The sequence below is a fragment of the Zootoca vivipara genome, chromosome Z1 (genome assembly GCF_965207765.1).
Source record: "Zootoca vivipara chromosome Z1, rZooViv2.hap1.1, whole genome shotgun sequence".
In the NCBI taxonomy this organism is placed as follows: domain Eukaryota; kingdom Metazoa; phylum Chordata; class Lepidosauria; order Squamata; family Lacertidae; genus Zootoca; species Zootoca vivipara.
This window is the reverse complement of record NC_142583.1, coordinates 54,877,728-54,902,508: the sequence shown is the minus strand read 5'-3', so window position 1 is coordinate 54,902,508 and position 24,781 is coordinate 54,877,728. Positions and strand designations below refer to the sequence as shown.

General features: G+C 41.6%; 1 protein-coding gene across 1 annotated transcript; it reads right to left on the bottom strand.

The window, feature by feature from the left end:
• Window positions 1–3,520: 3,520 nt before the first annotated feature.
• Window positions 3,521–23,934, bottom strand: DNAJB14 (DnaJ heat shock protein family (Hsp40) member B14). The gene is made up of 8 exons (XM_035112751.3): window positions 23,301–23,934; window positions 13,230–13,404; window positions 9,209–9,354; window positions 7,689–7,871; window positions 7,056–7,150; window positions 6,158–6,267; window positions 4,555–4,727; window positions 3,521–4,072 (listed from the first exon to the last, which is right to left on the bottom strand). Exons 1-8 carry the CDS (start codon window positions 23,431–23,433, stop codon window positions 3,948–3,950), a joined length of 1,140 nt encoding a protein of 379 aa, XP_034968642.1. The 5' UTR covers window positions 23,434–23,934; the 3' UTR covers window positions 3,521–3,947.
• Between the last annotated feature and the right edge of the window lie 847 nt (window positions 23,935–24,781).

Below are 24,781 nucleotides of genomic sequence, written 5' to 3'. Positions count from 1 at the left end.
AAGACACACTCATTTGCATTGCAAAAATAAAGTATCTAGTATTCCAGGTCTTGGTTGTTACAGAAGGTTGACCCAGTTCAGCAAATATTGCAGAGTTAGAAGTTTAACTGTAATCAGTATGAGCATTCTCCAAGTACATTTCAGTACTTTTTCAATATTACCACTTGGATTGAAAGATACACAAGTGGAAGTCAGTTTACACACAAGAGGACTTTACCACCAATCCTTTTCTCTGCAACCTGCCCCCCCCCCGCTGCTCCTGAGGGTTTGGATGGCATGGGATGTGACAAAAAGGAGACTAGAATCAATGGCAATCAGGATAGGCCTCATGTATGAGCAGATGAACCTTCTGCAAGGACAAGAACAGCTCTGTATCCAATCCCCACAGGTTTACAATGGCAGTGTTAACTGCTTGAGAATAGCTTTTATCATGGGAAGTAGGTCCAATTATTGATGGGGTGAGTACTAGTGTGGCCTTCCGTTTACTCGAGTGAAAAGTGTTGTTTCTGGTTGCCGCCTGTCACAAATACAGTACTGTGTGTGCCTATAGCATTCCCTACATCAGGCATAGGCAAACCCCGCCCTCCAGATGTTTTGGGACTACAACTCCCATCATCCCTAGCTCACAGGACTAGTGGTCAGGGATGATGGGAATTGTAGTCTCAAAACATCTGGAGGGCCAGGTTTGCCTATGCCTGCCCTACATTCTTGCTGCACCTGTAGTGTGGCAGGAGAAGAAGCATATTGATGGAAAGCTTTTCTTCCTTCACCAATATTCTCATGGCAGAATCCTGGGTAAGCTTCTCCAAAAACCAAACCGAAGACCATTAATGTATTTTAACCTTTGGTTACCAGCAAAAAATTTTTTTCCAAAGCTTAATAACTGCTTATTTATTCTTGCAACATTTAGTTTTGCTAATTCAGGAAAATTGATCTGGGGAACCTCATCACTCAGAAAATAATGGGCAGCATACTGTGCAGCGCCACTAAAAAACAATGAAGTTGTCAAAAATTCAAAGAAACATCAAGTCCAATCAAGAAACCCTGGTCAAGAACCCCGGCCCTGCAAGACAAACAAACCATGCACAGATGTGACTTATGTATCTAAGAATGTAATCCTAATTAAATTACTAGGAAGAATGGAGAACTCAGTTCCAAGTAAAAGAGGTTTGCAGAATAATCTAATACGTTAACCAAATCAGGCATATTTTAGTTCCAGGCATGTCCCAAGCTTTTGAAAAAAAATGGAACCTACAATATCTACTTTGCTAGAAATCCAAAAGGCACCTTGGCTCCACCCATACTGAAAATGCCTGTCTCTACCATTTTGTTCATGCAAGGAAGACTGGCAAATTAAAGTGGGTGGGGCAGAGGGGGCGTTATTCAAGTTATGATACTGCATGTACATTCTAAGTATCAGAAAGTATACAACATTAGTTTTGCAATTCAATACAAATTGCGTGATCTTCAAAACAAAATAATCTCACAGGGTTCACATATAATACAGGCTTTGGGAACCTCTACTGATTATCACTTATGGAACCTTGCATATAAAGATGCTTAGGTACTGCTGCATGGCTTCTTTTTGTTTGCCCCGTAGCTTAACTGGGAGAAGAATGAGGGAAAACTGATTAAAGTGCTCAACTGCCACATATTCTTTGAAGCTCACTTTGGATACACTCTCCCTGTGCCTAATACTACTTGTCTTACACAAGTCAGTCTGTTCCAACCACAATTCTTTCTCTACCTGCAACAGTCATAAACATCTAGGAAAGGTTACGCAAAGCAGTTATAATCCAGAACAACATCTCTGTACAGTGGAACCTCAGTTTACGCCTACCTCCATTTACGAAAACCTCTGTTTATGAATGCCGCGGACCCGGAAATGTTTACATCCGGGTTCCACAGCGTCGGATGCTCGCACATGTGCAGAAGCGATCTGCGCAGTGTGTGTGTGTGTGTGCAGAAGCGCTCTATCAGCGCTTCGCGCATGCGCAGAAGCATGCCTTTGGCGAGCGAATGCCTTGGCGAGCGAACGCCTCCGCGCAACAGATTGCGTTCGCAAACCGAGGTACCACTGTATTCAGCCATCAAACTCTGTGTTCATGTGGTCTCCTAAATCAAGGTCAACAGATTTCCGAACCACTCAGGTAACATTTAATCTATTTTAAAATTCGAATTTTGTATACATCAGACTACAATGACTAGCTTCACTGGGGGGGGGGATAAGCTGAGGTACTATATTTCCATTAACACGTAGAAATAGTTTTTTCTCTTGCAGATTCATTTTAAAGTAAATATTTTCTAAGATAAACCACACTGCCCTTAGAACAAAACAAATGGAACATAAATATTTTTATATGCAGTATTAGATGCAAAATAGCTTACAAAGGTTTGCTAAAGTTGGAACTCAGGCACCAAGATTCCTGTTTAAAGTTTCTCCAAAACTGCATATTAAATTTACACCAGCAAAAGTGACTAAATACTTTTTAAAACATATGATCACTGATAACTATAGCACTTTTCTTTCACCAGTGATCTCAATGCTTCTCTGTACAAAAATCTACCCTGTAACATCTGAACAGAAACTGTGGCTTCTTAGCTCTTGTCAACAACCAAAACCACAGCTTAAAGCAGCAATTCATAGACAAGCTAATTGTAAAACTATCAGCAAAGGGTTCAAAGGCACAAGGCTGAACTTTAGAGGTGACATACAACAGTGTTATCCTTGCACAGTGGACTTCTGCTTGTGCAAGAGGACTTAATCCTTTTCTCTCCCCTTCACACCCTCAAAATCTGCTCCAGAGGTGGGAATATTCTGAGTCAATTATGGGGGAAAGGAAAATCCCATTATATCCACTGGTGTGACATTGGATAATGCCCTAGAAGTGGCTTGATCAACTGTTGATACCTACACAGAAAACAGAGTTGTACATTAACACAACTTCCAAGTTCCCCAACTTTTTTTAAAATTGCCACTCCATTATTTTCTCTGCTTTTTAGTGAAAGAGACGCAGCCTATGAATGTATATTTAGCATGCTTGTGTATTTAGCAAGTGGATTTAACACCTTCCATTTCTAAAGGATTTGCACGTGACCCTAAGTTATGCTAAACTAAAAAATATGGAGAGGTGGGTTGTACAGCAGCACTTGCTTAAATACACCTTACTCTTTTCTGGAACACCAAAACAGAATGTGATTAAGTACTAAAAGCAGTATCTGTGCACTTCACTTTTTTGGTGCCAGTGTGCCGCTTAGCAAGAAACAGTCTGGTACAGATGTCTGGTTTGTCACTGTTTAGATATACAGCATTAAAACTACAGCATGAATGCTGAAACTCTGGTATCAGCCAGTCTGATCCAATCATCTCATAAGAAATCCACATGGCCAATTACTTTTTTAAAAATACTCCTTCAAGCTAGTAGATTTTATGCAGAGAGAAAATTGTTCATATTTTCTTTCAATTCCACACACAACATCTGAATAAGGAATGATGTAGTCATACTATTTGTTCCATCCATGAGATTAAAGGGTTTAATGCATCTAAATGCCTTTGAGATTTCTTTAAACATTTTTATATACACGAGTCTTCTTTTCCACACATATTTACATGGCAAGTATTTCAGAAGAAGAACCACTATGTCTACATCTCCACAAGCGTAGCAGCACATTGGAGCTGCTTCTTGTAGGAAAAAAAAATCACAGAAGCTCTGGGAGTAAAACTTAAATGACAATTCAATGATGTAAATATATGAGCTTGTCATATATTTCAGACTAAGAGGCTATTAAATTATATTGGTACTTCAGGATAAGGTTTTTGGAAACAGCTAGACAGCAGTTTTACATCCCTCTTCCTTTTCATGATGGAATAGTATTTTCTCAGTTTACAGATTTTTCTTTTTATACATAGAGAGCGCATGTACAGGCAGTACATTTCAGGATCTAGCTCATTCTCCCCGATAGATACTGGTCAATCGTTCTAACTCTCTGCAGTTGTCCATGGAGATGGCTTCTGCTTTCCTTCGAAGACGTTCGTCTCTGTACACTTTTGCTGCATACAGTAAATCTGTTTCTTTAAAAACAAAAACAAAGTAAATAAAACATCTTGGCAATAGCTAAAAAATGTTATTTCTTTATTTCATAAAACGTATACATCTGCAAGCAGGACCTAAGCACAGGAGCACTTGCCCTTCCACAAGCCATCCAAGTTGGTAATTGGCAGTTAGGTGCTCCTGTTGATGTGTCAGGAGGTGTGGGTGGAAGAATCTGATTCAGCAGGACTGAACCAATGGGCAGGGGTTTCAGTTCTGCTTTACGCAGGGTTCAAGTATGCAAGTGAGTTCCCTGCATATCTGCTGGTGTGCGGAGGATTCAATGCAACATCAATTACAGGGCAGGTGGGTGCTGTTTAGGGAAAATGAACCTGGATCTCACAAACCCCTGAAAAGGGGGAAAACTCCCTTAGGATCCATGCCAGTATCTCATTCTATTTGGAGATAGATGTTATTTCGGTATAATGCTTTTATTTTTTGAAAAATCATAAGGTCCACTTACTTTGTTGCCTCTCTTTCCAACAGTTATTTCGAATATTGGACACATAGTCCTCTTCCACACTCTTTTCCACCTTCTGCAAATTTGCACCTTTATATTCATTTTTAAAGTCCTTGTTGACATAATAAGCAACACCCAAGTTTTGTGTCTGCATCTGAATGGTCTGTCCTGAACCCCTGTAAAGAGATCCCATACTAAGTGTCAGCCTGTGTCACTGTCCCCAATGTTGTTGTTAGCAAAGAAAAATCAAAGAGGGTTTCAGATTCATTGCAACATAAGAGTTTTCACGAATGTCTTTATGTATATACAACACCAATATGCCATGTCTGTAAAGCAAGAAACAGCAATGTTGTAAATAATGTCTTATATCTGGTGTCTGATTTTCTGTAAACTCTATACCTTCCATGTCATTGGTTTGCTAAAATATGTCTAGAGCTTATCACAATGAAGTGGCCATTCTTTTGAGTTAGATTGCTCCTAATTAGAAGGCTCCACATTAAATATCCTAGCATGCACTTTGCCTTTTTCACAGCTACTGCACACTGGATCAACATCTCCATCAAGCTATCCACAACTGCAAAGTCTCACTCCTGAGTCAGTCACTGCCAGTTCAGACCCCATGAACGTATGTGTGAAAGTATGACCCCCCCCTACATGTAACACTTTACACTTGTTTACACTGAATTGCATTTTACAGTTCATTTTGGAGAGGTCCCCTATCTTTACCTTTGCTTCATTTTTTATTAATATACAAGAAAAAATATTTTCATACTAAAGTGTTAAATTAAGAAGTTCCTAATTGCCTATATTTACAGAGCCAGCCGGGTTAAGATAGTGGTTTCCATTACCATAGGAAACTGGAAGCTAGTAATGCTGTGGACTTTTCACCTTCTAGGGAGAGGCTATCACTCAGGTAGGCGGTCCTGGCCTCTGACACATGCAACCACAGTCTAGCTATTAACAAAGAATCTACTATTAGCATGAAAACATCAGTGTTTTCCCAACCTTGGGTCTCCAGCTGTTTTCAGACCACAGTCCCTATCATCCCTGAGCACTGGTCTTGCTAGCTAAGAATGATGGGAGTTGTAGTCTAAAAACAGCCCGATATCCAAGGTTGGGAAACACTGATTTACAGCATCATGCTGCTACCTGTAGTTTAAACCACAACCAAATGGGTAAATTTCACTGTAAGCTCTACTTTAACCTCTGTTGAATCTACTTTCCTAAAGATATTCTAAGTCAAACTGTCCAAATCTTGTCAAAGACAGCCATGTGAGAAAGCATTAAGGCCTCTTTTCCTAGTGAAGCTGTGAAGGAAAAAAATAAGGCATAGAAACCCTTAGCAACACTGACTTAAGTGATGTAAACCTAGCACAGACCCACAATAAGCCATTGTTCAGCAGAACTGAGCTTCTATATTGAGCTAGTTTTTCAAGGGGGTAATTGGGGCATTTCTTGCTTTTCAATTCTTTCCTCATCATTTCTGAATTGGTGCACACAAAGGAGAAAAGCCCTGGAATACATAAAGCTTGAAAAAAATACAGGAACATAAGAGGTATTTTTAAATATCCATGTAAACCATACAAATATTAATAGTACTACTTACGATTTTGGATATAAGGAGTAAGGAGGGTTAGACACCATCAACTGGCTCAGCAAAGAGACAAGGATCAGCACAATAATTGGCATCAGCTGGATGAACATAGAGAAGCCGCCCTGGAGAAGGAAACAGCAAATCACAGGGTGTTTTGTTTTTCTTGGAAGGAATCTAGTCCACCATCACCACCACTTTCCTAGACAGGAAATATGTATACACCCCAAAAGACCTATACAGTAGTGGATTCCTATCCAGTCTTTCTTGAAAGCTTTGGAAGGAGATAGGTTGCACTAAAGAATAGTTGCCTTATGTGTAGTCTTTCTTTAACTTCATACTGTTAAAACCTATCACTTCGTGGCCTATCCTCATGTGAAGCCATGGCTTAGAGTAGCAATTCTCAAACTTTTTCCTCTCTGCCACACTAGTGTGACTCGCTACACCCTTTGAGAACCACTGGCTTAGAGGAATTGCACGAATTCCCATAGAGGAGCAAAAGCAAGCTGCTGCTAGCTCCTCTTTATAAAGTTCATCCTGCATATATAATTATATCTATCTATCTATCTATCTATCTATCTATCTATCTATCTATCTATCTATCTATCTATCCATCCAATGTCACTACTGTAGCCCAAAATCTAATGTAGGCTAATATTATAAAGTGGTACCTGGGGGTGAGCCACAATGGGTCTTACTTCTGAGTAAACATCATGCATAGGATTCCTCCATTAAAATAAGATAACACTAGTTCAGAAAATTCGGAATTAGGTTTTTAACTGTTACTGTTTCCTTGCATCTGTTTACTAAACAGGCAGTCATTTAGATAACAGAACTGCAAGGCATGCTGCTCATTAATATTACTTCTAGGGATATTTCAAAAAAGATAAGTTCTTGCAAAAGACAAACATACATCACCCCTCTCCTCTTCTCTTTCATGCCCACTATGACGATGTTGATTATGGTGACTGTAGCCAGACCTTCCATTAGAAAATGAATGCACACTGCCTACAGGGGAGAAAATATTTAAAAGATTGTATTTGGAGCAGAAAAAACACTACAAGGTGAAAAAGTAAATACTCAGCTGTACTCGTTTTGAGGCAACACTATAGGCAATGCAGAATGCCATGCTAATTAGTACAATATATTGCACCTTCAAGAAAAAGGCTTAACAGTTTATTGGACCACTGGCTGCTAGTGGGCAAGGTAAGCATTTAAGTTTCCCAAACTTGTTCTTTGGTTTTAAGCAAAGCACTAGGAAGCATTAAATAGTTCATGGGAGCTCTGATATCATTGTATGAGAACCTTGCTTGTACCATCGTACATGAGGCAATGGTTGCTGAGCATGCTAGAACAGATTTAATCAGTTACAAAAGCACTTACCGTACACTCCATTCATTTAATACATGTGTACAACTCAAGGTGGCTGAGCTACCTGAGGAAAGGGAAGTGGGAGATATTTGGGACTGACAAGTGAATGGGAAGGAAGATACAGAGGGAGTGAGATGGAAGTGGTGAGCTAAGGCGAGTTGATCAGTGAATATACCTGTTGGAAATGCTCCGCCGAAGAACATGTTAAAAAGGTCCTCTGGAGTAATATCTGCTTCACATCCCCTGTGGAAGTTAAATCTACCATTGCCAGGATGGCTGCATGGCTCTTCACTGCCTGTGAGGTCATATTGCTTTCGTTTTTCTGGATTGCTTAACACAGCATATGCATTTCCAATCTCTGAAATGCAGAGTGCAGGGGAAAGAAGGATGGGAGAAAAGAAACAGTTTAGATACACAGAGAAGGGAGTGATACATTGTACTTTTATTAATTCACAGGTCAGACAGGGACCCAGACTGCCTGACTTGCAGTGAGCCACTTTTCCACACTGCACATAGACAACATTGGACATAGTCGCATACATGTATAGGGGTTGATGCATGCCAAACAGTCTAAAAGGAGTAAAGAGTTGTTGTTGTCCATTCCCCTTCCCCTTTGAAAAATGGAAACAAATATATAGTACAGATACCAGTATGACAATAGTACTGTGAAATGCTTTGGGATGCCTCATAGGAAGCAATTTATTTATAAATAAAATAAATAACAATGCAAATAGGTATCACAACAGAAAGTGTGTTCGGTAACATATAAACTTATGTTCTTTTGGTGCAAGCAGTGCTTGACCATAGCTGTGCCCAATTGATTTTTTAATTTAAATACAGTGGAACCTCAGTTTTCGAACACTTTGGAAATCGAACGTTTCGGCTTTCAAATGCCAACAACCTAGAAGTGAATGCTTCCATTTTCGAATGCACCTCGGAAGTCGAACGGCTTCCGAGGCGCATTTCTCTATTTTTCCAAAGGATTTTGCTAACCAGCAATTGTACCTTGGTTGTTGAGCATTTTGGAAATTGAACAGTCTTCCAGAATGGATTATGTTTGACAACCAAGGTTGCACTATAGTAAGTGTTCATGTCGCATCACAAACTGTTTAAAAATGCTTTGAAACAACATACAGGGACCCTGCTCAAGACTGACAAACCCAGTACCCCCTGGGCACATGAAACAAGGTTCCCAGTAGCCTGGATTCCAGCCCATGTTTCCAACAAATTACTGGTAAGGTTCCTTTCACACCTATATCAAGGTTAGTACATAGCTGATGGTTTGCTTTTACAACCCAATATCTTCCGCCTTGTGTATGAGGATCTGAATATACTGAGCTACAACCAAAGGGCCATAAATGGGAGGAAAATAGCAACCAGTGCTATTTTTAAAAGATTTGCATAGGTGCTCCTGGAAGAGTTGCCTGCAATAAGTTACTTCTACAGCAGTTTTTATCCTTCCACTTGCAGAAGTAGAAGATCACAGATTTAGTTTCATTGTCACATAAAATGCTCTGGCCACAAGGTGTACAGCTTAGTGCAAGGTGTAAAAAGCCATCCTTTTGCAGCTACAAAAGGGCACCTTTGGATCCAACCCATTGTTAAAAGGATGTGCATTAACACAACCAGTTGGGCAGAAGAGATACACCTGCCCCTGAAATGTTTTCTTTCTACAAGTGAATTAGAAAATATTACTTTTAAAAGCTTCTGTTGCTCCTGGTGCATGATTTTTGTCCGGATGAAACTTCAGAGCAAGCTTTCGATAAGCTTTCTTCAAGTCTTCTTCACCTGCTTCTTTGGACACTCCAAGGACTTCATAGTAATTTTTACATTTTTTTATACTGCAAGAGGTCATTAAACAAAATAATTTCAATTTTAAAACACAACTATCAACTCTTAAAGCACAATTTGAAAAGTTCATTTTCAAACAGCTTCATGTTATGCACAGAAACCACAGTACCAGTATTTCAATTTCCACCCCCCTTTTTAGCAGTAATATTACACATACATTGGAAAATCCATACGTAGAACTATGCCTAATATTGGTAATATATTTTATTGTAAAGCAATGTTAACAAAGGAATCCCAGATAATTATACACACACACATCCAATATTACAGTTACCTAAAACCCATCTAAGGGTGCAGCAGTTTTTATTCTTTTCCCTTTACATAGCATGAACTTTGCAGCTCATGATGGCAAAAGCATTATGAGGTCAATGATGTAACCATCAAGAAAGAGGTGGCTTCAAACACCAGAGACTATAAAGGATAAACTCCAGGGACAAACAGCACAACTATTCTTACGGGGATGGATTAAAAAAAATGATGGCAGTTTGCAAGCAACACTCTTGTGTCTTCTCCTCAAACCAAAGGACACTTTTATCTTATTGCCATAGAATCCAGCAGCTGACTTGTGAAATTATTACTATTATCAAGGTAAAGGTAAAGGTAAAGGTAAAAGGGGCCCCTGACCATCAGGTCCAGTCGTGTCCGACTCTGGGGTTGCGGCGCTCATCTCGCTCTATAGGCCGAGAGAGCCAGCGTTTGTCCACATGTGGCCAGCATGACAAAGCTGTTTCTGGCGAATCAGAGCAGCGCATGGAGACGCTGTTTACCTTCCCCCCCTATTTATCTACTTGCACTTTGATGTGCTTTCGAACTACTAGGTGGGCAGGAGCTGGGACCGAGCAACGGGAGCTTACCCCGTTGCAGGGATTCGAACCGCCAACCTTCTGATCAGCAAGCCCTAGACTCTGTAGTTTAACCCACAGCGTCACCTGGGTCCCTCTATTATCAAGGTACAATTATTAAATGTGGGTCAAAGCTATACCCACAATATTTGAATTGCATGTACATTTTTAACTGAAAGTTTGGACAAAAGTGTTAAGAAGCATAGGAGGGAATATTATGGAAACACCTAGCAGTAGATAGATTAGCGATTTCTAAAGATTAAATAACAAAATTCTTCTGTTAAAACAGATGAGTACTTTGATACATCTATGTATTAACAAGAGGCAAATCATTTTCATGAACTCTTGCTTGTATGAATGAATATCAATAATGCATGACAGATACAGTTCATTATACTGAAGAAAGAATTGGTAAACTTCCATTAGGTGAAATAATTTGTAAATCTCTGAATATTTCTTTAACAAAACAAGCAAGGAATCTGCATGGAACCTGAAAGGGTAATTGATTTACAGTGGTTGTAGTTCTTCAACAAGGAAAGTGCACTCCTTGGAGTCTCATCTTGGTTCCAGCTCCTCTTTGAAGAGGAATTAAAAGTGCACCAAGGACAACTGGTAAATATTTTGGAGGTGCACTGATATTTCGGAAAAATGGTTTTTAAAATCCCACTGTGATTCAGAGCAACACTGATCTGATAATGTAGTAGTTCCTAGTAATAATAGTTATGAAAATGATGAACCCACCAGGTTTTTTTTCCTACTTAATGAGATAAAATACTGTGATAGATAGTCCAGAGACACCAGCATTACAATAAGAAAGATCTCCATTTCACTTTTATGCTGCCATTGTGCAGGTTTTGAAGATAATAGCTCTTTACTAGAAAGCTAAGCCCATATTTTTTGTTTTAGAAACTTGGAAATGAAATTTTGCCCACATGAGAACACATTATCACCAGACCTCTTTGGTGCAATAAAGTGAGCAGCCTTCTGTTCAGTTTGCTTAACCATTATGCAATCAGTAAAGAGTTATTGCATCTTGCACTGCTCCCAGTTGAACCATACTGTCACCGAGCAACACTCTATTGAAGAACTACAAGCACTCTCTCTTGTGTATAGGATGGGGAAGAAACTAAAATGTTTGTTTATATTTCTGCCTATCAACACACATTATTAGATTCTAACCTGGCAAAAATATGCTAAAACTAATCATTTGGAGATTGTTCTGCTCTATATATGCCGCTCCTGTCCTTCTTAACAGTATTGTCCAAACATTCAGGTGATGTACATGCAATCCAAATGTTGTTGGTATGACTTCTGTCATATTCAGTGAGCAGAGGTTAAGCATGTTGGAAAAGAAGCAGGAAAATCTATGTCAGCCATGAAGCTCATTGGCTATGTGCCAATCACTATCTCTCAGCTGAACCTACTCTGCAGAGCTCTTGTTAAGTTAGATGGGGCTTGGGGCTAAGAAAAATCTTGTCCATCCCTGTCAGCTTCTTGGAGGAAGGGTAGAATAGAAATTTAATAAATAAAAATGAGAATAAAAACCTCAGGATGAAGCAAATGCATGACTAGACCATTTCCATCATATTTTAGAACATGGTTGGAGAATCTCTTGCCTGCCAGCTATATCTGGCTCCCAGAAGATTCCCATCAGCCACTAGGAACTCTTTTCTTCAGTTTTGCCCCTCCTCGACTTTCATGGCTGACAGCATACGGGACCCCAGCTAGTCCAGAAGTACAACAGATTGCAAGCATGGGGGCCAATCCAGATCAAGACCCTGGCATGAGCTGAGGGTCCTTTTACCCTTTCCTCCTGCATTGGAAAAGCTATCTCACTTGCTTCAATGTGATATTCAATCAGGAGTTGGGAACCTTTTCTTTCTGTTGAGGGCCACATTCCCTTGGGGCAATCTATTAGGTGTGCATGCTAAAAGTGAATAGGACTGAAGCCTGTGGTGGTGGAGCCAAAGTCCAAAGTGGGTGGTGCACCCTCTTGCTTTTGGGCTTGCTCTCCATGCCCCTGCTTTTCTTTCTCCTTATCACTTGCAAATTGGGTCAAGGATCACATGTTCCTCATAATCTAATTGCTGATTGGATTCAGGTTAGAGGTGAAAGAGTCACTAATACATACACTAAAGGAAAGGAAGTAGGAAATGACCTCTTCACCTACCATGTTAATAGTAGAATTAAGTTAAAACACTTCAGTATATGGAGCAATTCAACATATTGACACAGCTGCTGTTTATACAGGCAAAACTTTCTTAGCCATCTCATTTACTGTTTGAAATGATAACAAGCTACATCAGGCTCCAGCTGATATTGACAAAGCATTCTGTCAACATAGCGGCAGTGCGCTCAAACTATGAGACCTTTCAAAAATGGAATCCATGAGTTTAGCTCTCACATCAGTGACAGCTGTACTGCTCTAAAAGGTTGACTTAAAACCTTTGTAAAGAGCAGTGTGATGTTCTCAGCTTAGTTAATATTCTTAAGCTGAAATCACACTGGCAACATCTGAAGAGGTACTTTTTTTACCTAGACCAGCCTTCCACAACATGGTGCCATTCGGGTCGTTTGGACTACAACTTTGATCAGTTCCGGTCAGCATGGCAAATGTTGTTGTTGGCATCCGTCTGGAGTATGCCTCTGAGGGTGAAGTCAAATGACTGTGTTAGCCTGGGCAGTGTGTATGAAAGTCCTGGCCTGCCCAGATGACATCGCTGATGTGATCCAAAGGAAAGCACAGCAATATGTTTTGCACCAGCTTGGCACCAGGAGTTGCCAGTAGGAAGCTTACAAGATGCCTTAGAGACTCCACTTCGGATTTTTATAGGGTTTACTCTTCAGCTTTTTCTTTTCCTGAATATATCCTGCATGGCAGCATGGCAATTGGTCAGGTATTATTAGAACTGCTGTCCAACAACAGATGGAGGGCACCAGGTTGGGGAACACTATGCTGTCAGATAAACTTGTAATTTATTATCAGTACTATCAACAGGCAATCTGTTTATTTAGAACAATACCTTTGCACTCCTTCCACTTGATCTTTGGTGTAGGGCTTCCCACTTTCACCTGCAGAAGATGCACTGTTGTCCTTCATGCTATTGGGTTTGTTTTTATCACTTCCACTTGCTGGTTTTCGACAGTAAGCACCACTCCCGGCAGCACTCCCGTTCTTTGAAATTGCTTCCAGTAACACTACAGAAGAAAAGGAGTGTAAATTACATAAGCATTGAAGATACTGCCAATGGGATTACGTTCTGAGGACAAATGGGGAAAGAATCAGATAAATTATGTTCCTAGGCTAATATTTGCAATGCATTCCTATGCAGCAATGCATATGCATTCCTATGCAGCAGGTCTACTCAGTTCAGCAGAACTTACTTTCAAAGTAAGTGTGTATAGGATAGCATTTTAGAGCATAATTTGAACCATCCCACCAACTTCCCAAGGAGTTAAGACAGTGCATATGTGCCTTTCTGCCATCAGAGATGAGTGCTAATGGAACGCTATTGTCAAGTCGTTTTCATGCCAACTACTGCAAGTGCCCCCAAACAAGGCACTGAAGGGCTGTGGCACCAGCACTCCCCGAGCTTCCTTTATGCCAATCTGGAGGTCACACAATGAAAAGGAAGGAAGAACCGTCTTCCCAAAGTTAGGGAAGCAGTGCTGGATCCACTGCTTCATACACACAGGCCCCACCTCAGATCTCACAGCAAGAAATATCCTTGTCCCCCATATAATAGAAAGAGGTTATGCCAAACTAGCTGATGAATTGTACAGAAGATTGATTAGTTAATTGGTTTATTACTGTGGTTTATTATCTTTGTGCTGACACACTGCTATAGACAGCTCAATCACACACCCTCAGATGATTTCTTTAAAGCACGTAAAATGGAGAGTAGTTATGATGATGAAGACATCTGGACTGGTGTCATGAGTGTCATACAAAGGTGCCTATGCGCTACTATAAGTCCCTGCATTTCAGGGGGTTGGACTAGATGTCCCACGGAGTCCCTTCCAACTCTATGATTCTATGCTGCTACTATTACCACAGAAAGTAAGTTCAGTAGTCCTTTTTGCTAGGAAAATAATTTTTTCCTGCATCTCCATACACAGCTTTTAAGGCATAGAGAAAAAGCAATCATTTCACAGTAATTGCTGAGGCAACACTGTCTGGTTGATTCAGTCCTGCCTGCAAAGTCTTCTATAGAGAATCACACGGCGAAATGTAGCACCCAAAAAGGTTGATTCTGGCCCATTTCAGACTATGTTCTGACATCTAAATTATTAAATCGACAGAAAGGAAAACCAAGTTCTCTTCTCAAGAAGGGGTTAAACTTGAGTTATTTCTTCCTGAAAACTGAAACCTATAGTTTCAGTTTAATCAAGATCTTTTTGCTGTAAGAAGCAAAATAGAATAGGTTAGATGATACCATCAGGCAATACAATTATGCAACTAAATTACTAAAATAAGAAATATAAGCTGCCACCTTCGCAAGGGCCTCCTTCCTGGCTTGATGAAATCTTTGACAGTATTTAAAGCAATCAACTGACTCACGCCCTAAACTTCCCAAGCAATGTAATTTTAAACGTATATGATATTAATATTAGATTAAAAAGACTTTCTTGAATTAGTAAAAATAAGTTTTAAGACTGGAAAATCCTGAGCACATTTATCAGGGAGCATTTCCCACTGAATTCAGTGCAGGTCACTTCTGAGCAAATACGCTTGCGATCTGTAAGATACAGCCATTGTCTTGAAATGGGTTAAATCAGAACAGCCTTAGAAGAAAACTATTTTCTACCAAGTTGTTGTTGATCATTACTATTACAGCATTGTAGTTACTCTCCAAAAATGCAGAAGGGAAACTGCTAATTAATCAAAGTTGTTAAGAAAATGCAGATTTTTGAAACTAACAGGACTTCAAACACAATGAAAAGTGTATTAGTGTGAAGCATGTGAAGACAAATATTGTAGGTAGGAAATGGGATTACCAATTTTTATCTTTTCTAGTCCACTCACATTTCTATTAAAAATGTCTAAGAACATTATAATCCTTCTCACTAAGATATGAAGAACTGCATCTGCCAATTTCTACAAATAAAGCTGCTGTTAAAAGCACAAAAGCAGCCCAGGTCGGTGTTGTTTTCCCTAGTCAGTTTGCAATCCCAACAGGAAGACTGTCCCTCAAGTACCAGGAATGAAATGCTAATATGGCAACTCTTATTATTGCAAGTATGTCTACTCACAACTCAGAAATAAGGATACAAATTCACTAGAAGATTAAAATAATAATTTTAAGTAAGACAAAACATATCCAATTGATTTTTTAAATAATCCACATTAGTATACATATACAGTACAGTATATGCAAATAAACCATATAAATTAGTTGCTTCAATATGCCTCAGTGATGTGGACATATGCAGTGCTCTAAGGAAGAATTGAAATGGCCAGTAAAGTACTGTACAATGCTATTTATATAGTAAATTCAAATCCAGACTGTACTATTGTAAAGTCCTTGAAATACTTCCACAATTATAAGCTTCTTTCAATGCCCTTTGCTGTGTCTGCTGTTGATTATGAAAGGTACAATCTATTCTTCTGCTTGTGTATGGTTGCTATTATGTTATATAGAACCATGTCAAAGGGCATGTTTATACAGTCCCATATTCCTGGCTTGATGCTTTCATTTGTAAATAGATTGAAATTATCCCTCAGAACTCTCCACCTCCAAAAACTCTTCAGTACATATGGACATATCATGCCTAAAGGAAACACAAAAAAACAGCATGGGCTTCTCAAAGCACAAAACAAAAATACCAGCTGCTTAGATGGAAGAACAGATCCTTCTGCTCCCATAGAAGGCACAAATAAATCAGGAACAAATAGGCCTACAGGTGCTATACAGTCCCTTAACAGGTCCCTCCAGGGAATCAAAGATTGCAAGCAAAATATTTGCTGAAGTCCCATCAGTCTTAAGCATGCAAGCTACCTCTGTAAGAAAGTAGTCAAACTAACTGAAACATCACTGGCTTAAAACGACACCCAAAATCATTCTTCCTTCCAAGAACAGAGTTAAATGAATTAAAATAAATATAAATAAAGTGATACAAGTTTACTTGACATTTTCAGGGCCAACGCCCTGTAAGAGGAGGGTGGCTAACATTTTACAGCCCAAAAACCACATTGAAGGTTGGTTTAAACTCTTTTTAATATTATATGTATTTTAATTGCTGTAACCTGCTCTGGGAACTTGGAATGAAGGCTGTGTGATAATTTTTTATACTGTAGTATCACCATCGCTCCCCCTCAAGGACTGCATGTCACTGCACACTGACATGCACACCACAGGCAGGCAGAAACATTCAAGCAGCACCCCCCCCCCTTTCTGCTGATCAGCCTAGCACTACAACAGGGAATAAAAACACTGTCTCTGTTCTTCTGAGATATCAATCTCTGAAGAGCATCTTCTCCCCCTGGCATGGAGCCACTCCTAGAAGGTCCACTCTAAGCACTCCCCTGTTTCCCAAACACTAAGGCCTTCTAAGAACTGCATTACGCCAGAGGCAGAAAAGATACCTTCATTTGAAAGAGAGCTGGTGGGCTGCTGCAAGTGCCTTTCTGGTTCACCATCTCTGCCCTATGACATCCCTCATTCAGATACTCTATTCAGGCAGATTTCTTTAATTAAGACAAATTCCTTAATTAAAGTGAATTCCTATGAAACTTAAAGGTAAAGGGATTCTTTAGTACTTACTTTAAATTGAATATGCAAAAACTAGGTATGCCTAGGCTTGATTTGATTATTTGCCATGATTGCAGCTCTTATGGCTGGTGAAGACTAAAAATTTAGATTTGAAGCAGGGCAATGATAATGTTACATGTGTTGCAAAGATCCAGTTCCACTGCCTACTGCAATTTGCACTACTGCTTTTATATCTCCTGAAGTAAACAGCACTATAAACAAGAGCAACTCCCACGTACTAGCATCAGGCCTTTTGGTTGGCCTAGAACAGGGGATTGAAGTTTACCTGAAAGTTGCTGAGGATTGAAGTTGTTGAGCTTTTTTTAGGATTTCCCCCCAGGACATATACTGCCATATATACAGTGGGACCTTGAGTTATGAACTTTATTCGTTCCGGAGGTCTGTTCTTAACCCGAAACCATTCTTAACCTGAGGCACGCTTTCGCTGATGGGGCCTCCCGCTGCGAAATTTCCATTCTCATCCTGGGGCAAAGTTCTCAATCCGAGGTACTACTTCCGGGTTAGCAGAGTTTGTAACCTGAAGCTTTTATAACCCAAGGTTCCACTGTACATGCCTGGCCTAGAATACTGTAAATGCTTTCAGAAGGGAACGTAAACACACACCATTCACTTAAATTATTCAGGTACCGTAAATCTGCTCTTTTGAGAAATTTAAACTGAACTGCCCGCTCCTCAGGTTTTTAATTATAGGGTCTAATTTAAACATGACACTAAGAGTGCAAGAACTTAGACATGGAACATTTTACAACCCTGCAGACTCTGCTGCTACCATAAGTACTGCACACCCAGGTGAGCTGATCTGGCTTATCTGAGATACTGGAGACATGGAACGCAGCAAGGGTTTTTACAAAATGTCTGGCAGTATGTTTCAGCTGGATCATAGTTGTTGGAGAATCTCTGAATAAAACAGCTCAGCTAGGTGTACATTCTACGATGGCATTTACTGAAGAAATTATCTGTTAAGTCTTATTTGTGCTTTTAAAATACAGTTCATTACAGTTCAGTGATGTGCAGGTGGGAAATTTTCCAGAAGAAAAAATCCAGCACTTCGTTTTTCTATGGGAAAAAATGTCATTTTATACATTTACTAGTAACAATGAATGGATACCAATTGCAAATACAGTATTAGGCAAGTCTGGAAGCTTCACATTTTTGCTGTATCCACTAAATACAAGTACAATAAACATGCTAAATTTGATCACTCTCTAGGGTATCAGAAAATTTTCCCATTACAAGTTACCCTTACATAGAAAAAAATATCTAGAAGATGGAGGCTGGGTAGAATTTCGAGTGACCTGGGTTTCAGTGATATGCATGGTTGAAGAAACTAAAATCATGTAAAATAAGTAAATATATCTTGGGCAAAATCTAGGTCACCCTGTTGCATTTTTTTTTAAAGTTCCTACAAAAGTCCAGTATATACGGTACATGTAAGTTCATGGAAACCTGAACTTGCATACTGCCACAGTTAAAACTGATCCCCTGTCAGCAAGCTAGAGTTAAGAAACTAGAAATCTATTAACATTTCTCAGTGGCCTCATGGAAACAGATTCCCTTACAGAAGTCAAAACCAGCTAAACCAGACCACCCAGCTACAATGCTATGCACACTTATTTAAGGCTAAATGCCAATGAACTCAGTGGCACTTGAAAAGTCCTGCATAGGATTGCACTACACAGCTGGTTTGTTTGTTGTGTAGATATACCCCAAAGATCAAGTCTCTAAAATTTCAACAGGTACAATTCATGTATTGCCAAGTGTTTTTGCAACAAGATTACATACTTTTTTGCTTTTTACAATAACAAAAAAGAAAGAAAGAACTGAGACAATGGTGCTGGCTCCAGTTAGCTCAGGCCCTAGGTATAACAAGAAAGGTGCTGGTGCTGGGGGAGTTGCAAATACTGTATACTAAGGCACTTTTAATACAGTGCAGAGCTGAGTCGATACTGAAGTAAGACCTGTGAAATTTAATGACAGCTACTCCCTACTAATTGTGGCTAGAATCATCTCTGCTAATTATCCTATAGAAGTTATGAAACATGTCAATGGGATTTCTATAGCAAGGGAGTACCCAGTTCAAAGGTTGCTTCACTAGGTAACTTTAGGTGAACTCACTAGGTAACTAGGCAACTGACTCTCTGAGCTACCTTACAGAGTTGCTGTTGTAATCCATCAATGAAATAATGGGAATGAAACAAGTTGAAACTTATAAATACTACATAGTATCATCAGAAGGATTGGTTTCAGGATATGGGGACACCAGTGGCAACTGCTAACCACTGGGTAAGGTGGAAAGTGGAGAGCCAAACAGCAGGTGGAGCCAAAGCCAATAAAGGGGCAGAGCCAACTAAATCTACTGTAGTTTTATCGCTATTCTCCTTCCTGCTGAGTTCTACAATGGCAGCACTGAGACTAAGCAAGTAGAAGCTGACAGCCAGGGCCACCCCTAGAATGACTAAGTAGAAAGACAGGTAAGTTGGGGCTGGCCATGGCTGACTGAGGTTGGAGGGCCAATTGTCCCATTTGCCCTAATGGGCCAATCACCACTGGGAGGCAACTTGGAAACTTGTCATTCACACACCCCATCCTCCTCACACATCCAGTTAGCACAATCCTCCACTGTGTAAAAGGTAAATGACCCCTGGACGGTTAAGTCCAGTCAAAGGAGACTATGGGGTGTGGCGCTCATCTCGCTTTTCAGGCCGAGTGAGCTGGTGTTTGTCCACAAACAGCTTTCCGGGTCATGTGGCCAGCATGACTAAACCATTTCTGGTGCAACGAGACACAGTGATGGAAGCCAGAATGCACGGAAACGCCGTATACCTTCCCACTGCAGCGGTATCTATTTATCTACTTGCATTGGTGTGCTTTCGAACTGCTAGGTTGGCAGAAGTTGGGACAGAGCAACAGAACCTCAGCATTGTCATGAGGATTCGAACTGCCGACCTTCTGATTAGCAAGCCGAAAAGGCTCAGTAGTTTAGACCATACTGCTATCCGTTCCCAATTCCACTGTGTACCATGAAGGGAGGGCGCATGAATGTATAGAGGCAGCAGCTCACATGACACACACTTGCTTTGGGTGGCACTGCAGGGATGACTGAGCCCCACAGCTATCCAGAAGTTGTTGGACTCCAGCTGCCACCATACCCAACCACTGGATATGCTATCTGCAGCTAATGGAAGTTGGGGGTCCAAACATCTGGAGACCGTTAGGTTGGGGAAGTATAGTCTAAAGCAGCCTTACTCAACCTTGGGTCCCCAGGTGTTGTTGCTAATCCTTTACCTTTACTCCCATCAACTTCCCCAATAATGGTTGGGACTCAAACTGTGCCAAGAGTGTAAGTTCTGACAAATTCCTCCACTGCATCTCTGACAATTTCATTTCGCAGAAGGTGGAAGAACCAACAAGAGGATCATCTATCTTGGACCTGGTCCTCACCAATAGGGAGGAACTGATTGATGAAGTGGAAGTGCTCGGAAACTTAGGAGGAAGTGACCATGTTCTCCTGGGTTACAGGAAACAGAGGCATGGGAAAACTGAGTGTAGTTTGATACGCAGTCTGGACTTTAAGAACGCCGATTTCGAAAAGCTGAAGGAGCTACTTGGTGTGATCCCATGGTCAGAAATACTCAATGAGAAGGGAGTCCAAGAAGGATGGGAGTTTCTAAAAGGAGAACTATTGAAGGCCCAAATGCAGACAATACCAACAAGAAAGAAAAGTGGGAGGCATCTAAGGAAACTGGTGTGGCTGTATAAGGAGCTTACAGATGAGCTGAGAGTTAAGAAGGGCATGTATAAGAAATGGAAGAAAGGGGAAATCACAAAGGAGGAGTATACAGTTGCAGGGGAAAAGTCAGGCTGGCTAAAGCACAGAATGAGCTCAGGCTTACAAGAGAGGTTAAAAATAATAATAAAGGTTTCTTTGGCTATGTCTGAACTTAGAGGAAGAACAAGCAAATGGTAGGTCCTCTGCATGGGGAATACAGAGAAATGCACCTACTTTGCCTCTGTCTTCACCCAAAAGGAAAGAGATGCCCAACCTGGTGATAACAAAATAAACGATGTAAGGAGGGAGCTGCAGCCCAAGATAGGAAAAGATAGGAAAAGAGGTAGTAAGGGAACACCTAGCTACTTCAAATGAATTCAAATCTCCAGGGCCTGATGAGCTGCATCCAAGACAGCTTGTGGATGTACTGGTAATTTCAGAGCCTTTGTCTATTATCTTTGAGAATTCTTGGAGAACAGGTGAGGTCCCTACAGATTGGAGGCGGGCAAATGTTGTCCCCATCTTCAAAAAGGAGGGAAAGGAAGACACAGGTAACTACCAACCGGTGAGCTTGACATTGATACCAGGAAAGGTCCTAGAACAGAGAATTCAACAGTCGGTCTGTGAGCATTTAGAAAAGGATGCTGTGATTACTAAAAACCCAGAATGGGTTTCTCAAAAATAAGTCATGCCAGACCAATCTGATTTCTTTTTTTTAATGGAACTACAAACTTGGTCGATCAGGGAAATGCTGTGGACATACTGTATCTTACTTCAGTAAGGCTTTTGACAAAGTCCCCCATGATATTCTCGCGAGGAAGCTGATAAAATGTGAGTTGATGAGGTAACTGTTAGGTGGATTTGTAGTCGACACAAAATTTTAAAATTTCTTCCACTGATCTGAAGAAGTGTGCATGCACACGAAAGCTCATACCAATGACAAACTTAGTTGGTCTCTAAGGTGCTACTGGAAGGATTTTTTAAATTTTGTTTCGACTACGTGGATTTGTAGCTGATTGACCAAACCCAAAGAGTTTGGTCCCTTGTCATCCTAGAAAAAGTGACATGTGGGGTGCTGCAGGGTTCTGTTCTGGGCCAGTTGTTCTTCAATGTCTTTATAAATGAATTGGATGAAGGAATTGAGAGGATGTTCATCAAACTTGCAGATGACACCAAACTGGGAGGGGTAGCTAATGCTGCAGAAGACAGAATCAGAATTCAAAATTACCGATTGAAGAACTGGGCACAAGCTAACAAAATGAATTTCAATAGGGACAAATGTAAGGTTCTGCACTTAGGCAGGAAGACCCAGATGCACAAATATAGGATGGGGGACATCTGGCTTACTAGCAGTACATGTGGAAAGGATTTAGGGGTCTTGGTGGACCACAAGTTTCACATGAGTCAACAGTGTGATGCAGCAGCAAAAAAAAAAATCTAATGCCATTCTAGGCTGCATCAGCAGAGGTATAGTGTCCAGATCAAGGTAAGTAATAGTACAACTCTATTCTGCCTTAGTCGGACCACACTTGGGATACTGTGTCCACTTCTGGGCACCACTAAACATCCATTAAACATTCAAAAAAACATTCTGACAGTAAGAGCTGTTCACAAGAGGTGGTGAACTCTCCTTCCTTGGAGGTTTTTAAACAGAGGTTGGATGGCCATCTGTCATGGATGCTTTAGCTGAGGTTCCTACATTGCAGGAGGCTGGACTCAATGACCCTTGGGGTCCCTTCCAACTCTAAGATTCTATGATCCTATGATCTCTAGCTAGCAGGACCACTGTTCAAGGTGATGGGCATAAGCCTCTTAATCTCAGGGTCACGAGTTTCAGCCCAACAATGGGCAAAAGATTCCTGCATGGTAGGCGGCTGGACTAGATGACCCTCGTAGTCCCTCCCAAGTCTACAATTCTGTGATTCTATAATACCGATACTTCAGCATGGAACTCTCAAGAGGTCCCCCACGCGCCAAAAAAGTTAACCACCAAACCTCAAAATTACCAAGTTGACTTCAAACCTAACCAAAGAGCTTCACTCATCACTGATGTTTCCCAAGAATGTTTATATATTCTAAATGGAAAGTGCAAAAAGAAAAGAAAAGAAAGGGGCTGTTGGCATGCCCTAATACTGTCCAAGCCTCTTTCATTACGATCAGATGGGACTCCTGGCCCGTTCTGTTTTTAGCAGCAGCTTCAGGAATAGGATCATTAATGGGCTGGGGACCCAAAGCTGAGAAAGGCTGGTCCCCCTGCCTGCTATAAAGAACAAGAGCAGCAAACGCCGCCCTCTCTCTTGCCGGCTCCCTCGACACAGCGCCCCGAGACCAGACCCCAGAGATGAGGCGACGGAGTGTATCCGACACCTTCTTATAGCCCCCCCCATTTCTTCTCCTTCTAGACTCCCGACACCTGTCCGTGAAGGGAGGCCATGCTGGGATCCCAAGGGCGCTCTCGAAATACAAGGGCCAACTTTCAGAGGGAGGCGCGCAGCCTCGGCCAAGAGCCCCCCCCCGGGGGGTGTCCTCTCGGTTGGGCGCCCTGCGCTCACCTTTGGCGGTCTCGGTCGGGTAGAGCTTCTGGGCCTTGTTGAGGAAGCGCAGCGCCCGCTCCCGGTTGCCGGCCTCCAGGGCCTCGCGGGCGATCTCGATGCATTTCTCCGCCTCGTCGCGGTTCCCTTCCATGGGCCTGTCCTTCCTCCGCCTCCGCCCGCCGTAGCGCAGGGAAAAGGCGCCTGACGGGGCCAGCCGGGCGGGCGGGCGAGCGCCGCCGGGGCGCTGAGGAGGCCGGGGGTGGCGGGGTTTGCGAGAGCGGGGCTCGCCGGGGTCTTTCCGTGGGCCGCCTCACTCCGCGCCTCTGGGGCCGCTGCCGGCGGCGGCGGACGCTCTCCGCTGCATCGCCCTCCGCTTCTCCCGTCAGCGACGTCGGCTTAATGCCGCTTGCTCGACGCACCGGAGCCGGCCGGGCCCAGCACCGCCGCCGCTCTCGCTTCCGGTGACAGGCTCCGTGACCGGCCGCGAGGATCGCTTTGCGCAGGCGCGGCCGAAAGGCGCACTCGCCTCCCAAATGCCACGACGCGAGCACGGCTGCTCCGAGCGGCCAGTAGGGGGCGCAGCCCAACCCCAACGAGCAGGTGGGCTGCGGGGGCAATTTAGGGTACCTGCCTGCTCCTCACTTTTCAATACACTTCAGGATGCTTTTTCTGAGTGAAGAGCACTCTTTTGTACCTTACAGTATTATATACAGTACTTGTGTATTAGACCAGAGCTGTGGCTTTATGACAAGCTGAATTAGATCTCCCCTTCCTGAAAATGTGAGATGTTAAGAGGACCACATCTAGTTTTTTAGGATGTGCAACAGGGATTGGGAAACCGTGGCCCTCCAGATGTTGGACTCCCAACTCACACTACATGGATTTATTGCTGTTTTTAAATTGTAACTCACCCTGGTGCCTCATGGTGGTGTAAGAAATCGGTAATATTCACCAACCCATCCTGCACCTGCTTTTCAGCGCCATGCAGGCTTAAGGCAACTGTCACTCAAGTGCACTCTGAAATATTTTCTGTGCTTTAGTAGGCACAAAAACTCATGTAGCTAAACTTGCACAATCCACTCCAGGAGGCCAAGCTTCACAGAAGTACAAAACAAACCTCTTAGAAAGACCCCAAGAAGTCCAAATCAGTCCAGTGGAAATGTTGGGGGACAGAATGTAATGGTGATGCTAGGATAGGAAGCTACCTTCCAGCAGGACCAGTGGTCAGGGATGATGGGAACTGTAGTCCAAAAACTAATGGAGACCCAACTTTGGGAAACCCTGAAGAGTAAGGAGGAAGCACAGCATGGAAACTGCTGGTTTCTAATTAGGCGTGTAATTAGAAAATGTCAGGGTTTTTTAAAAATCACTTTAAACAGCCCCATCTCTGGAATAAAAAAATGTAAACATAAATGTAAAATACATCTAGTACAGTAGTTGGCTCTTTGGAGATAGTAGATTAAGCATAAGAATCTGCTTGAAGGGTAGCAGGTTGTTCT

Bases quoted from the DNA above. Each gene is read 5' to 3' on its own strand.
- DNAJB14 (XM_035112751.3), bottom strand. From the start codon at position 23,433: ATGGAAGGGAACCGCGACGAGGCGGAGAAATGCATCGAGATCGCCCGC. The intron at 9,355-13,229 runs GTATTGTTCTAA...GACCTCTTGCAG, and splicing joins CAAGTGGAAGGAGTGCAAAG to TATAAAAAAATGTAAAAATT. The intron at 6,268-7,055 runs GTATGTTTGTCT...TTCCTTCTCCAG, and splicing joins GAGAAGAGGAGAGGGGTGAT to GGCGGCTTCTCTATGTTCAT.